The sequence below is a fragment of the Lytechinus pictus genome, chromosome 15 (assembly GCF_037042905.1).
Source record: "Lytechinus pictus isolate F3 Inbred chromosome 15, Lp3.0, whole genome shotgun sequence".
NCBI lineage: Eukaryota > Metazoa > Echinodermata > Echinoidea > Temnopleuroida > Toxopneustidae > Lytechinus > Lytechinus pictus.
This window is the reverse complement of record NC_087259.1, coordinates 5,443,385-5,460,438: the sequence shown is the minus strand read 5'-3', so window position 1 is coordinate 5,460,438 and position 17,054 is coordinate 5,443,385. Positions and strand designations below refer to the sequence as shown.

At 37.7% G+C, this 17,054-nt stretch overlaps 1 protein-coding gene across 1 annotated transcript in view; it reads right to left on the bottom strand.

The window, feature by feature from the left end:
• The window catches only part of LOC129278198 (uncharacterized), a 104,765-nt gene that overhangs the window by 10,657 nt on the left and 77,054 nt on the right, over positions 1–17,054 (bottom strand). The window contains exon 3 of the mRNA XM_064110586.1: positions 199–359. Within this exon, the coding sequence (XP_063966656.1) occupies positions 199–359 (161 nt within the window). The remainder of the gene's footprint in view (positions 1–198; positions 360–17,054) is intronic.

Genomic DNA, 17,054 nt, shown 5'->3' with positions numbered 1-17,054 from the left:
TTCTAGTTACAACATTGACTGGATCTACTTTCCGGAAACATCAAATATATACACTGCCCATAAAAAGAACCATATCTCCCTCATCTGAAGACTCGGGGCAATAACGATTCTGCTGCAGGCAATATGGGCTTCCCCCCCCCCGATGCCGATCAATAACATTCGATTACCGTGCCAAAGGAAATAAATGTAAATACTCACTCTTATCTCTCAACAAGTTTTCGAATGATTCGCCCCATTTCCGTACGTCCTCCACCTCGAGTAAAGAAATCTTCTCGCAGTTGAATTTGTTGGTGTCTCGTAGTGAACTGTCTGTATGACGCCTTCGCAGAAAGCGCATTTTATCCTTCAAATCCCGAGCACTGCAGCAGGAAGAAGAAAAAAAACGTGGAAAAGAAATAGTTTATTTAAGAAATGAATTCTACAAGATAATAGCTTTCAAATCAAAACTTTTGAAATCAAATAGAGCGAAAAGGAAAATGAAGAACTGACTGACTGGAACCGAGGCTAGTGTTGCTAAGAAGTGCTTGCTTCTTCGGAGGCATGCACAAGCTGAGAAACCTGTTCAAAGCACTGAAAATACTTTTCAAACAAATGACAAATTGCACATGAGCAGCACAAACACAATCCATATATTCTTTTCTGACCATATGAATGATTATTTATTTTATAGGTGAGAATTCACATGTGACTGGCACATGCCTTACAATCCAAATAAACAACAAGAGCAAGCTATCTCATTACATGTTTGTTTGCAATTACAAGTTTGGAAAGATATTGGAATTGAAATAAATATTGCATAAGGAAGAACAAAAAATGACTAATTAAACTTAACAAATATAAAGTTTCTTTTCAAAATAATTTTAAAAGTGAAACCATCACAACAAAAGATTGCAACACATTCTCTCTGCTGGTTAGGAACCCTTGCGTTTGATTTCTCAGACATGTAAGCCTCATTTCACTGGACGGATGCAGTAACATGACCCAAACTCATACCCTCCTTCGTGGGGAAACCGAGAAGTACAATATACAGAGAGTGATATGGAAGAACGAGATGGTGTCGGAAATGTCATTTTGTATCAGATTCTAAGGAGGAGTGCTCTTTAAAGCACCCTTGATATTACAAGTATGGTATCTAAGATAAGATGGAGAACATGAGATGAATTTTATTTGTTCGCTCAGGGTTAATGCTCCTCCGGCCTTTCATAGCTGAGGCGTCTGATATTGGAAAATGTCATTGTGCTAAAATGAACCTACCAATGATTTAAGAATCGATTATAAAAAAAAAAAAATCTAATTTGTTTTACATGCAATTATGTTTTAAACAGCAATTGAATAACCAACAGAATAGTTTTGAGAGTGTGGCAAGAAACTTGAATCTTAACGTTTTTCCTTACTTTAGTCATATTTTCAAGTTTATTTGCATGATATTAGAAGAATCAATAGAATGCTGTGTTTTTTCTTCTGGATTAATCATACGAAATCAATGATGTTGTTGCAGGATATTATAATTTAGACTGCTATTTTTGTTTCTCCCTATGGACAATTCAAACCGTCATCCTGCTATCGGATAGCTAAAAAAACAACATTTAATAAGACTGGCATACAGAACTGAAGAAAAAGCTTATGTTTCTACGATTGAAAAAATATATTAGCTGCCAACTTAAGGAGTACTAATCTCATCTGGTCGTAAACAAACGGTTGGATTTATTAATGCAATTGAGCCTCAATTAAGCTTCCCCTCACTCGTAACCCCGCCGAGTTGCGTTAGCAACCGATGGGTGCAACGCAATTGTGCATGTGCCCACGGGCAGAGTGCGCAGAGAAGATGACGTAAGAGAGGTAATACGGCACGATCCCTGCCTTAAACTACAGGCGTCTGACAAACAGCCTTTACAGGCATTACGTGTTTGTTAGTGTGTATGGGTATCTTTCAGGTGCAGCTTTGATATGTTTTCTTTCCAATTCTCTTTCCCGCACGCTCTCACCTCATCTCAAACCAAGATCGTACAGACCGTTTGCCACACGAAGCCTGGCCTGTCACCCATGTGTCAGATTTTGCACCTCCTCTCCCAAAGTGGTCACATTTCTAGTGAAATGCAGTATGTTCATCAAACCAATTACACGATGGAACAACAAAATCGACCCATCCCACCCACTCACGAGCAGGGATAATACAGCATGCCAAGTTTGGTTAAAAATCTTAGTCAAAAATTATCTTGCAAATCAGGGCCCCCGTCTCACAAAGAGTTACTATCGATCCAATCCATCGTAACTATGGAAATCCCTCAGTGTCATAATTTTCTCTGCAGGAAATTTGCACAATGTCCTTTGTAAACAAAGAGAAGCACAGCGAATTTTCAAGAAAACGATGAATGCATGACTATACATCATAGTTAGAAAATATTTTGAACAAACATGCATGATAGATGTTGACGTTGCTGGCCGTCCATAGTTGTGATTGATCAGATCAATCGCAACTCTTTGTAAAACGGGGCTCTGGAATCCCAGATCAGAGAGAAAGTAATGATGGAAACAAGAAATGTATATAATGGACACAACTCTGTGATTATATCCATGGTAGTTGAAAAAATCCTTCTGATTTACCTAGGTGGAAGCTATATCGAGGACACAATTTTCTGATTATATCCATGTTAGTGGAAAAGTTATATGGAAGCGAGATTGAGGTTGCATCATCACATCTGAGCTAGTACGTGAATGAAAATCCATCAAATAGCCTTAATCGCCAGAGTTAATTACTTATTGAAGCAAGCATTTCTTTGAATGAAGCAGGCAATCTCTGGAGGTCGAGGGTCATCTCTTCATACACATGCACTTGAAGGATTTGATGACCTTCTCCGTACAAGGAGAAGTCATCACATCAAGTATGCTTATCTTAAAACAGGATGAATATTGTAATTAAGAGAGAATTTGAGAGTAGGGAGATTCATTGGGCTTCGGCCTGGATCTTGAACACCATCCAACCTTTCGTTATCATCCAAGACTAGTTGAAGGGCACATAGAGGCCAGCGGAAGATATCACTTCGCAGAAACTCCGCCGCGCTCAGCCTCGCGTACGTAACGACTCGAGATGTGGCTTTAATCAGAAAGGTATCTTGCCGTGATTTGATTTGCGTGCGAGGACTTGTTTGTCCATTGCACCAGACATAACACCTCACAATCTCACCACTCTTTTTTTTTTCATTTCGTTTCCTCTATTTACATGTCCAAGACAGAGCATTCAATCAAATAACAAATTTTTAAATGCTAGTATTGCAACCAAGACTCATAAAATCCCAAATCAAACACATACTGTTTATTTCGGGAGAACGTTCAGCCATACCATGGACCCTTATTTCTAAAGCCCAGCCACCACAGGAAGTACACATTGACCTTTGAGTGTATGCCATACATTTTCTGATGGGGGTAGCATAGGGCAAATTTCCTGATCCGAGAATACCTTGTATTCTGACTTTTCAAGTCTTTCTGATTACGGCTGATGAGTCTGAATGCATTTAACCGTAAGGAAATGTTATTGCATCTCCAGGAAAGCTGTGAACATTACACAGAACTCACAGTGTAGGTTTCAGTGTTATTGTTAAAGAATGAAACTGTTGGAAATGGAAGAAGTTAGCTTGTGTAAAAGAAGCAAAATGGAAGAACCAGGGAATAAATTACACTGGGAATGGGGGCGATTTAGCCCCCCCCTCTGAAATGCTCAAAAGACCCCTGGAAATCCCCATCCATTGCAATGTTAAATCTTATCCAATGTTGCACATTCAGGCATTTTGTTGTGAAAAGTAGCACCCGGAAATAAAATAAATATTTTTTTTGGTGCCTGGGAAGAAGATCAAAGAAAGCCACCACGCTTACAAAAAAAATGACTACTTGATGATACAAAGTACAATTTTCCAAGAGTTTTTGTCGCAGCTAACACATAGGAGTACTTAAAAATTCAATGTCCCACATTATATGCATTATCAGTAACCTCAATATCATGACATTAGGTATTTTACATTTGTAGTTTAATGGTTTTCTTCAAATATCAAGAAATAACCCAAATTCAACTAAATAGGTTATTTATAATCTCTTAGATTGTAATCTGAATAGTGACATTTAATCATGAAAATTAAGACAGAACTCAATTTGACATGAGTGGGTGTTTCCATATCTTGTATAGATACCAATTGTTGTTTTAGTCAAGAAAATATCAATAATTGAAAATGTGTGCACCTGTTTGGTGTGATAAGAACCAAACCTGACAGGATGACATTAAAAAAAACCCAATTTCATATTACAATTATTACTTTGAAACTTCAGATAATGATATTGAATTTTATGGGTTGTCACATTTTTACAAAGTTATATTAGGAGAAACTACACAAAAAGCAGAAAGTTTAAAGCACAAAGATTACCTATCTACAACCTCATTTTCATTAGTTAAACAAGCATACATTCACAGTAAGGATCATCCAAATATCAAAAGTCAGAAGTTATCTTAACATTACCAGTCAATACGTACTGTTTGAAGCCATTGAAATTGGATTTTACGATCCCCAGTTTGTTGATGAAATTCTTTCTAAAAAAGAAACTTTCCTTTGAGCAAAACACACAGAATTATATCCAACACAGACTAAGAAAATGTATAGACAACACAGAAATGATTTCCTCCAAATCACCTTCCTCAATCTAGATCATCAGCAATTCGAGACTGAGGATATATCTAGGCTGTAAATCTACTCCGTCAAAGGCAAATCTCAGATTTCGAGATCACACGAACCTTGGCGGATATGCCCTCAAACCTCTAAAACCCTCTAAAAAATTAATGTTTTTCTTTCTTCCTGACTCGTCCATCTCTTCATCTTTTTTTTTTCTTTTTAATTTAGCCCCCATTCATTTATTTCTACGCCTTCAGAATCCTACTTTTGCTACTGGCAATATCAGTCGGGCTAAAACTGTTCTATCGTCACTACTTCATTACATATCTCATCAAGCTGTTTGTTGATGGAGGAGGAACTATATATGCAAAATGCGTCAGAGTATATATACGAAAGAAAGACCATTGTGGGCATTTTAATTGCTCATCAAGGTAATAATGCTGTAATATATCAAAAGGTGTACTGATTGCAATCGTGTAGCATCATAAGATCATCAACACATTCCTTGTTTGCCTTTATAAATAGCTTTATTAAAGAAAATATTATTTTGATTAAAGAGTTTGATGTCATTGAGTGCACCTGTATACAACATCAACGCTACATGCAGGAAGGGGACAATGAAGGCATCATCGGTCAATATTATTCTTAAATAAAAAAATGAAGAACAAAATATTCGACAGAATCCAATCATCATGACGGATTGCGTCGGTGTGAAATCATGAAGCAAGGATTATTGATTTTATGATCATTGCGATGCGAAATTGGGGCGAAGGCAAATTGGCAGCCTCAATCCATTTAACCTTTGGTGAGCGGCAAACGTGCAAATTGGCACACACCCGGGAGACCCGCAAAAACCAAGAGCGCTATTTAACCTATAGTGCATCGACTCCCAGTGACAAAAAAAATTGGAGAAATAAAAAGCATTTGAAAATTAGTGGGCAAGAAAGTATGAGAATTTTCATCAAGATGGAAAGAAAGAATGAGAAAGAGAGAGAGAGAGAGAGAGAGAGATGGACGATTACAAGTCAATGAGCAAAAGTAAAACTGCTCATGAATTGTTGCTAACAAAATTGATTACATCCTAAAATGAGCAAATTAACACAATATCATCTGGTGTGCAATGGAAAACACAAATATTATCAATTACTGTATAATTTTATACATTTTTATAAAATTTTGTAACAGAAGAAACTAGTGCCATACATCATTTTCCTTTACAAAATAATACCTATTCAGGTTGCACTACTTCAAGTTGCTAGCTTAATATCCCACTATCGACAAGTCTAGCGTGTGATATAAGTGTCACAGAACGAAATCGAAACCGCAAATGAGCGAACAGGGGGACATCAGACACGGGTTAGAGGAACGGTAAGGTGCTCTGGGACCCTCCTAGCAAGGAACCGTATAGGGGTGCTGCGAGAGTATATGGGTTAATCTAATAACAGTCGTCGGTACAGGGCGCTTGATTATCATAGCAATGGGATTGGACTTGTTCTGTCAGCATCAAGTTTCTGAAGTTGGGCAAAGAATGTGGTATATGGGCGCGCCATGGTCTAGTGGTTCTGGCTCTCGCCTTTCAAAACAGAGGGTCGTGGGTTTGAATCCTAACCACGGCGTGTTTTTCTTCAGCAAGAAATTTATCCACACTGTGCTGCACTCGACCCAGGTGAGGTGAATGGGTACCCGGCAGGATTAATTCCTTTAATGCACGAGCGCTGAAAGGCAGCTCAAGCTAAGGCCGGGGTAATAACAATAACAATTCGCCTCGGAATTGATTGTTTCTTGATAGATCGCGCTATACAAATGCCTATCATTATTATTATGAGATAGATGGAGAGGTCTACTGATTGGATGTGGTCTAGATGAAGATAAATAGTAAACAGGAAAAGGCCAATGCCAAGTAATTAGCAGTTCTTGGGCGTCCAATGCAAACTCGTATTGCTTAAGGCAATTCAAACTTCACAACCGGAAAGGTCATGATGCAGTTGTCCTCTGAAAACATAATCTTGATTTCATGGGTAAAGTTCACAAAAAAACAATTCAATGAGGCATTCTGATTTTATCCATCCAAAACAAAGATGCTTAAAGCCTTCAAGGAAAATCTTGCTGCTAGCAAGCGAGGAGAAGCAATTACTGATACTTTGTTCGATGATTATTTTTTGATAGAAAATTCTTCATAAAATATCATGCTCAGTAAATATAGAGCCTTATCTATTGTTTAAAAAATAAACAAAAACAGTCGAGTGAGACAGTATAATTTTGATTGGCGCATATATTTTTTTTTGTCATTAAGAAATAAAACAATAACAACCCTCTTACTTTCTCTTTCTCTCTCTTTCTTTCCAGTTAGCCTCATTTCTTTACCCTCTTCATATCTCTTTATGTAACACGGGCCCGTTGCAGATAGAGTTGCGATCAAACACAAACTCCAAATATCAATCGTAACTTGATTTCCAACCAATAACATGCTTGCATTAGAGACTTGCGCTTGATTTTTTTTAAAAGTTGAATTACAATGCCTCTCTTTCTGCAAAGGGCCCCCGACCTTTTTACCTCAATGAGGACAGGAAATTGAATAAGGTCAAGCAGGGGAGAGTTTCACAATGTGGTCTGTCGGTGATTCTCGCTAGCTACTAAAATCCTTGCACCCGATTGGCTGAGAGCAAATGTGTCAGTGAGAGTCAATAAAAGAATTTTAGTAAAACACAAGCAGGGTAGAGTTTCACAAAGTGGTCAGTCAGTGATTCTCACTACCAACAGTGATAAGCTACTAAAATCCTTGCACCCGATTGGCTGAGAGCAAACATTTCAGCGAAAGTCAATAATTTTTTTAAAATGAAACACCAAGAATCAACATAGTGCTTTTTATCAGACATTATCTATGGTCCTTACATGCAAGTTTTAAATAATTAAAAACAAAAACTAATTGTAAAGTTCCTTTGCAAGAATTTTATACATCCATGGTACTTCAGCATTTTAATCTTTTATCTATCATAAAATATTCAAAAACTAGAAACAGGAAATAAAGTAAGGTCAACCTGGAATTTTATACTACTTTTTCTCCTGCCCATGTCCCATACCACATGGACTCTAAAGCCATATTTTAGTGGGGACATAACTAGATTCGTTGCCCACATAATATCATTTCTACATGTTACATTTTTTATTTATTTATTATTTGGGTTTTTTCAGAGTGAATGTCTCACATGTTATTAAATGTGAGGGATGACCTTAATACCTTTTAAGAATAAAAAAAAAAAAATTATCATGTTCTTGGTAGGCTCACACAGAACCCCCTTTTCAGTCCGCCTTTCTGTCTTTATTGTATTTTATGCAAAAGGGCATTAAGAAATCTGATGAGAAAATTGAAGGTTGATGATCATTATTCATTTCTGTTTCTTTAAGCACCAGCACAAATGATCTAAGAAGGACCTTAAGACCTACCTTCAGTTGTGCTAAGAATGGGTACACAAGAAAAATGATATTGCTACACACATATTTTTGTTAGAATTTAGTCACAATTTAGTAAAAGCCCATGCTCTCTTACACGTGAGATATGACCTTAACTTGATGCCTTTCTTGCCTAACAAAAAAAAATGTTTATACGTAATTTACTGCAAGTAAACAGAGTTCCAGCTTGTTCAAATCTTCCATTTTTATCTATTTTTACATCCATTCATTTCCAAGCAGGTATGAACAATGAACAGGAAATTGCATAATATGATCTCTGTTTATACAGTTGGTTCCAAACTAATTTAGAGAAAATGAATAGCAGGAAATCACTATCCTATATTTGCTGCAGGCTAATACAGAACTCTATTTTTTGTCCTTATTTTGCTTTTATTCTTTTCAATGCAGGTAAAAAGATCAGGAAATCAGAAAAGGTCAACCACAATTTTTTAATGCAAATTACTCACGTTTTCTTAAATGTGAGAGATGACAGCAAAGCCTTCCATGAAAAACAACAGACTACCATCTTCAGATAGTTCATATTCACATACATTTATAACCCATACTTCTGTGTCTTTGATGTATATTCAATGGACGTATGGCTATCCGAGTTAGATATTAACATACTGATCCAATAACACAGAATACTGGTACAATTCATCATACGTCTCATCCATTTTCAAATTTGGATCAATGTATTCTGAGAGGCCCAACTCTTTTTTTTTTTTTGGGGGGGGGGTGTACTGCAGCAAACTTGCGATCAATTATGAATGAAATAAAGATCCCTAAAATCAGTAGTAAAGATTGTGATTGATTGGCGATTTGCAATTAGTTATAGTCTGTCTCTTGAAATAGAAAGAATAGACTTATTCTATACAATTTTGCTAATATTGATCACAAATGTTTTTATTAACATTTGCAATCAATTGTGAATATGTTTTGTGAAATACCCCTTCAGGCTGCATACATTATTGTTAAGTCATCCTTGGAAAAGGGTTAATCATCATCATCATCAGTTTGTGCTCCTCCTACTCATCATCATCACCATCATCATCATCATCAGCATCATCATCATCAAAATCATCATCATCATCGTCATCGTCATCATCATCATCATCATCATCATCCCCATCACCATATCACCATCATCATCATCGTCATCATCATCATCATCATCACCATCATTATCATCATCATCACCATCATTATAATCATCATCATCACCAACATCATCATCATCATCATCATCGTCATCATCATCATCATCATCACCATCATTATCATCATCATCACCATCATTATCATCACCACCATCATTATCATCATCATCACTACCACCATCATCGTCATCATCACCATCATCATCATTATCATCGTTATCACCACCATCATCATCATCATCATCATAATCATTATAATCATCATCATCATCATCATCATCATCGTCAGCAGCAGAACAACCAACACGACCATCATTGAGTAACACATTCTTTCGGATGAGCTCACTTTTATATCCAATTTTGACGAAACTGTTTCAGGCATGTGAAAAACAAAAAATCTTCCCAGACTTCCCGGGCTAAGTAACAACGAGTCTCCATCAATATTCCCCACCTCGGTGAATCTCAACATATTAATATTTTGACAAATACTATCCGCATAAATCCCTGTACTGTGGACCCCTCAGAATACCAGCAGCACCATCATTGATGCTGCTGAGTAGGGCCATCCTCCCGTTTGTCAAATTCACATGTTATTGTTTTAGATGTATTGTTAATTGTTTTAACAGAATTCAATTCAATTCAATTCAATTCAAAGGAGGTTAGAGCAATGGATGACTAAAACAAAGAAAAAACATTCCAAGAAATAATAAATTACAGATTAAAACAAGATCTTCAAAGCTTTTAAAACTGTTGTGAACTCAGGGAAAAAGAATACATTTCTAATAATTTGAAAACACCCTTTTTCCACTTCACTTCGATTAGTGATGTTGTACATGATACACAATTTTGTTTTCACTTTTGAACAAAGAAACAGAACAAATACTGACTGCTGCTTGTTAATAATCAAATTGTCTATTCGGAGGGAATCTGCTTCCGGCCAAATTGAATTTTGGCTCTACCATCAGCGCAAATATCAATGAACAATGAAAACAGTCCAGTCGAGGCCTTTCTTTGAGGGTCTCTCTAACATTAGAATGAAGTTATTGATCCGTACAAGTTGAAGTGCAAAAAATAGAAGATCGATTTCCCAGTGTATCTGAAAATAAAGTGTGTCTCAAACAAAAACACTGACAATAATGGTTGCTTCTTAGAGGCACTCCAGCCTGGATGCTTCATGCCACTGGCACTAATATAAATGCAATATAAGGAAACACCTGATCTCAAATTGGATAAAACAATCCTGCACTGAAAAAAAAGAATTCTGATATGAGAAACTAGAAAAAAGTCTTTACAAAGACCTTATTCTATATTTGAGGTCAATGATTGCATATCTGATTAGGTTGAACCTATAATACTCCTAGAAGTATAATCCACAGAGGCATGTTGACTGAGTTTACAATACATCCAATATCAAAACATTATTCTGATTCATTATTCTTATTAAAGGCATTTCACATTAGCAAATAATGTGGGATGTGTAGTACAAGTAATGGTAAATCCGCATTTTTTTAAACATCGTTATCTCTACTTCTTTTGGGGTCATGGTATGTGTGATTTGCATTGTAAAGTAAACTTGGATATTTTGCCGGGATTCAGCCCCCAAAAATCTAATGGTTGGGATTCAATAAGCAAACTTAATTGTACAATATATTCAATGCAATCAATCATAAAAATGTGTTCTACATGACTGCTATGCTTTGTTTCACCAGTCCCGGGATTAAAAAGTCAGATTCCCAAATTAAGCTGGTAATTCAATCATAATTCCAGGAATGATGAGGTCTCCGTAATATGAATCTTAGCAATTGATCTGAGAGTTGATTTCTACGAAGGATCACATTGATTATTGTACATGATAAATTGTACAAATCAGCTCCAGAATCGATTGATAAGCCTAATGTTACTGGCCACAAGGCTCAGTAACATAAAATCTGACTGATTGTGGAGCTGACTTCTATGATTGATTGTGGAGCTGACTTCTATGATTGATTGCATTGATTATTGAGTATGATCAATCATAGATATCAGCCTCATGATCAATTACAAAGCTTTATGTTACGGGGTCCAGGGTTGAAGATACATGACCCTGTCTTAATGGAGAAACTTACATCAGGGGGCTTGTGATATAAATCTTAGCGATTGATCATAGGACTGTTTTCTAGGATTGATTACATTGAATTATTGAGTATGATCAATCGTACAAACCAGCTCCACAATCAATCGCTAAGCTTTACATCATGGGGCCCCAAAGCTTTGCAAGGAAAAATGGTTAGTTAATTCATCAAGATATGCATCTACATTTTTGTGATGCTCATACTGATAAGAATTCTTCTGCCGGGCCTGTAAGGTGTTTGATAAAGCTGTTTTACAGTAAGTTACGCACTACTTCATGCAAGGCTGGAATGTATTCTTAGGTGCTAATTCATCTTCAAAGGATTTATACCATATAATATAAGAAAGGGTCGCCAGTCATGCATCATGCATAACCTATAAGACTAACCTAGACTAACCTTGATTATTCATAAGATCGCTCATTATTTTCATTTTGTTCTAAAAAGATCAGGGGTCTGTTTCATCAAGCTGTTTGTTAGGTAAGTGAGACATTAAGAACGACTGGTGAACCTTTCTTACGCGCTAGATAATCACCAATGAATATTTAAGTGAATATCATTTACCATAAGAAAGGATCACCAGTCGTTCTTAAAGTCACCTTTAACTCAAGAACAGCCTTATGAAATGGCCCCCAGGTATTATCGATCGTACCAAAGAAAGAGAAATTAAATCTGGGCGAGTCAATTCAGCAATTTAGACATTTACATAAGTGCCTGTTTTCCTCACTGTACAATATAGCCTGTTTTTCTGTAATTCACTATTCCAAGATGACAATAGCAGAGGTACATATCAATAAAATGTGGCATTGAATATCTTGATAGTATACTTACGTAGTGCCTTCTTTTGTAAAAGTCTCTGATCGTTTAATCTCCATGGCATTGACTAATTTTGATGTCATCATTAACGGTAAAAAAAAAACACTAGCTGCTTTCAGATTCACAACACAGGTCTCTCCAGATCACGAGGAAATATTCAATAATACTGTTTATGCTATTTAGTATATAGATGAATATATCAGCTCCAAGGATGGAAATATGACATCGGCAAAGTTGTTGCCTCAGTGAGTTCAATCGCAAATCACAGACCTCAGTCAGTGTCGTCAATTCCAATAATGCAAATGCTCTCTAAATTAATAAATGACAGTGTTAAACATCTTCAAACAATATGCAAGTATCCACATTAGGCAGAGATGAGGATCACAATACCGAGAAGTCAGAGATGTTTAGAAAAGAGAATAGCTTTCTAAATTTACTAGATGATGATCCGATAAGGATGAGAGTTGACGAGGTCTCTTCTCACAGCTGTTGTTTTCTTGTGAAACACAAGTAGCTCACAGCGCATCCGCTGACAGCTCTGACGTGAACTAGACGCTGGCTGAAAAGAAAAACCCTGGCTGATTAATTGTCAAGCAATCAGGATTTTTGGGACTACACCAAATCGAAAATCAGACAGAAGCTTTCTCTGTATTTTAAAAGACTTTACTTCTAAGGGGTATCCTTGTATTGACAAAGGATGGGATGATATGACTGAAAAGTCGGGTTGACATAATTGCTATATATCAAGGAGCAGCTTCTGCGGTCTGTACATTATTAATTAGAGAGGCCTCAATCAAATCTTCGAACAGTCAAGAAGGTATTATTGATTGAAAAATCTGCATGTAGAGATCACAGAGATTTCCGACTGACCAATTAGATGCTCAATTATTCTGCTTATGTCTCTTTACGGCAGCGGGAGAAGAAAAAAAAAGCCATGTGGCGTCGACCACCTGCTCCTACAATATGGTTGTTTACGGAAGCAAACCGGTGCTCCCCGTTTGCATTCTCTTTTTGTCTCTCGCCCTATCTCTTCCTCTTGGTCGAACTGCCACCTCACAAGGAGGTGAAGTTTGTTCGGCCGTACATGCAAAGAGGTGCCCTGAATACTAACGACGTAAGAATCAAGTGTTTTTTGTTTGTAAAGTGGAGGAAAGTGATGGCGCGAGGCAGGAGGGGGTTACAGCAGCGCCCACAGGTGGGTGAGAGTTGGAGCCATCCCTGCATATATCTATTGATATCATTTGCAAGTCCACAAGAGTTATCATAAAGTCAGCCGCATGAAAATCAGCAATCTAATGCTCACAATTGCAAGGAAAAAACAAACAAAGGCAACTTGAAATATGCTCCTGCAGAATGCGTACAAACTGCCACTTTGAATACCAGTTCATCCAAAAATGCACTTCAGTACTTTACAACTAAGCTCAGTCCAAGTGTGATCCCTAAAAAAAATAAAGGGATCGGAACAAAAAAGAAGGTTCGCCTCAACATATTGGACCACTTACAGCTGGTACACCACACCAGGCTTGTGTATATCAAATCCGGAAAGGGCTGTTAATACGCATCTTGAAGCCTGCAAAAACAAGCTGGTTTCGAAGCTTGGATTTAAGACAGATGGCGCAGAGAGCAGGCGCCGGGGGCTGGCTTGGTTTTCGATGCGAGGTAATCCAGCATTGTTTCTTGCTCATTCTTTCCTCAAAAACATCCCCAGGCGCTATGTTCTGGATACCGATGAACCGAAAGGGTTCGAGAACTTCCTACAAAACAACATCATCAAATAATCTTCCCCGGTGAATGGCAAGGTTCGCGGCATTAGATGAATGATAATCGATTATCTTCTACGCAATAATCACAAGTAGGATGGTAAGACGATGGGTATTTCACAAAGATGATTGGACACCAACATCCCTCGAATAACCATTGGTGAGTTGATAGTCGTTTTTTGGGGGGAGGGGCGGGGTGATGGATAGGGCAAAAATGCTGTGAGATGATATCAATGCTTCACAGCCAAGGTTAGCTGATACGACACCAGGGTGGCACATGCAAGAAATGAACTCTGCAAGTCGTCAACTTCAAGCTATATAACTCCTCAAAGAGCCTGGAGGAATGAATCTCGCGCAAGGACGATAAAAAAAAAAAGCTCGAGTCCACTGATCATCCCATGCAGTCGTTCCAAACAACAAAACCCTCCTGAGGTTCCTATATTACTAACCCCTTTTTCAACCCTGTCCCCCAAGACAAGTAATAAACAATGAACGGCAAGGAGAGAGTCCCGATGAGTCCGTCTAAATTTTTCGGCAGCACAATCGCCCGCTTACGCAAGTGTCATCTAATAGGTGTGAGTATACATAAACTGGCGTCTCCGACTTCACTCATCGATGTAGGGTGCCGGGATGAAGAACTGGGACAGAGGAACGGGCTGTGTACTCGCCTCTCTTGTTTCTCAAGATTTGAATGGCTCAGAGTCTTAAATTACCCCATCAAATATTGGATCTTGATGAGGTGGGTAGATAGAACGGAATCCCCCTCCGATAATTCTATTATAAATTCTTGCCCCTCCCTTTCCATCTTCCTCTTATCTCTCCTCTTGAATTTTAATATGATCATTGGCTTATCGATAAGATCAGAAGCTCTGCCTGAGAACGCTAGTATGAAGCAACTTAATGTTATAGAGCTCGTTTCTTGAGCATGAGTGCCCGACTACGCCATAGGCTGCAAAAGTAATATCCTCATTTTTCTTCAGCCCCTGCCATCCACGCTGTCACGTCTTTACATAAAATGATAAGCGCAAAATACAAATCCCGATTGCAATCATTATAATCCACTTGCAAATAGATTGGGGTACCATGCGAGCCAGCACTTTTGTTTAAAGACAAGATCGTGCCTTCGGTGTTACGCCTAAATCAGGTATGGAAGGAGGATCGCTATGGAATACAGATGAAGTAGGACGAGCAAACAGTGTTTAAATTAACACTTTCACCATAAAATTGTGGTGTTAACACTACACTGCCAATGTTTACAGGATTACACCAAACATTTACATCTATGTTGAATCAAAGGTGTCATTTCAACACCCATTGGTATTATTATAACACATTATGTTTATTACTTTTACACTGTTTGGTGTTAAGTTCAAACTTGATGAGGGTGAGGTCCTCTAAAGATACCCAAGGTTTTGATCTTAACGCTATAGCCTTTACAGTGTTAAAGAAAGAAACCTTTTCTAAGGCATCACTTCACTGCTGCACATCACATATGGGTGCGTCGTGGTCTAGTGGTTCTGACTCTCGCCTTTGAAACAGAGGGTCGTGTGTTCGAATCGTAGCCATGGCGTATTTTCCTTCAGCAAGAAATTTATCCACACTGTGCTGCACTCGACCCAGGTGAGGTGAATGGGTACCCGGCAGGAGTAATTCCTTGCATGCACTGAGCGCCGGTGATGGTAGCTCGAGCTAAAGCCGGGGTAATAATAGCAGCGCTTTGTATCCTCTGGCAAAAAGCGCTTTATAAATCCAACTATTATTATTATTATTATTATATTCCAAGTAACTGCTTATTCAATGGTAAAGATTTTCATTACCTCCACAAAAATACAAGATTTCATTAACATTTTCCATGAATACTATTTTGAACAAGAATTGTCTTGTCATGACTCTTTTGGTTTATCATTATGCCAACATTTGCTCAGGAGAGGGGTCTTTCACAACTCACTTGCAAAAAAAAAAACCAAAACCAGGAGATATGATATTCAGGGTAAAACAACAAAACATCATTCATCTATTGCTTATCAGACATTAAAGATATCTGCTCAGACTTCAGATCATCCTTTAAAAACAATGGGAAAAATAAGTAATTCTCAAATATCAAAACCTTGTATAAATAAACCTCTCAGTGTTGACGGCAACTCAAACACCATTTTGGATCAATGCTGAACATCTCTTTTCTAGAATGACATTCAAAGAAGTTTTTATTTGAAAGGGAATCAAAGCATTTTATCTGATTGTGATTCAAGAAACCTCCAAGTGAGGGATTAAATAAATTAAAGAGATTGTGCAAGAAGAGAGCGGAAAGTACAGGAAAAGAACAGAAAGATAGTGTGAGAGAGAGAGAGAGAGATGGAGAATGCAAGAAGAGGCCTGGGAGTCTGTGTAAGAAAGAGAATGAAAAAGAGAGAAAGAGAGCGAAAAAGAGAGAAAGAGATGAGGACTAAATGAAGTGGAATGGGAAAAGGGGAAGGAAAAAAATAAGTGAGCAATATCTTTTCAATCTCTTGCAAATAACTGGAAGAAAAAAAAAAGATTGAGAAAGTAAGAAAATTGCAAGTTGAATTTAAACAATCCTACCTTGGCAGTCCAAAATGCATATCCAGTAGAAAAATCATCTGGCCGGGGATGAAAATATAAGGCACACGCAACAACGAAGGCAGGAAATCAAGATATTGATGTCACCACAGCAAGAGTCAGAGGCAAAATGCGTCTTTACCCAGAAGTTGTCTCTTTGTAAAAATATTACTAATATTAGAAGTGTTGTTTTGTCATTGGAATTCAACTCAATAAAGGCGAAAGAAAGAACAATTGTCTGTTGATGACCATCCTTCCTTGCTCTGCACCTTAAGTGTCAAAGCATTGAGAGGAAATCATATCAGGTGACTTGTGAAAGATACGCTTTCCAACAAGCGAGACGGGTTGATCCTTGGAGTAATGAGGAGGTAAAATGGCAACAAGTTTCGGGAGACGGTGTCTCTCTCGCTCTCTCTCTCTGTCGCGGCACGGCCACTATCACTGACCCTCACAAGTTAATTTGAATGGACCGACCTTACCATCAGAGTTCAGAATGATACAAGAGAGTCCAATCAAGAACATCAAATG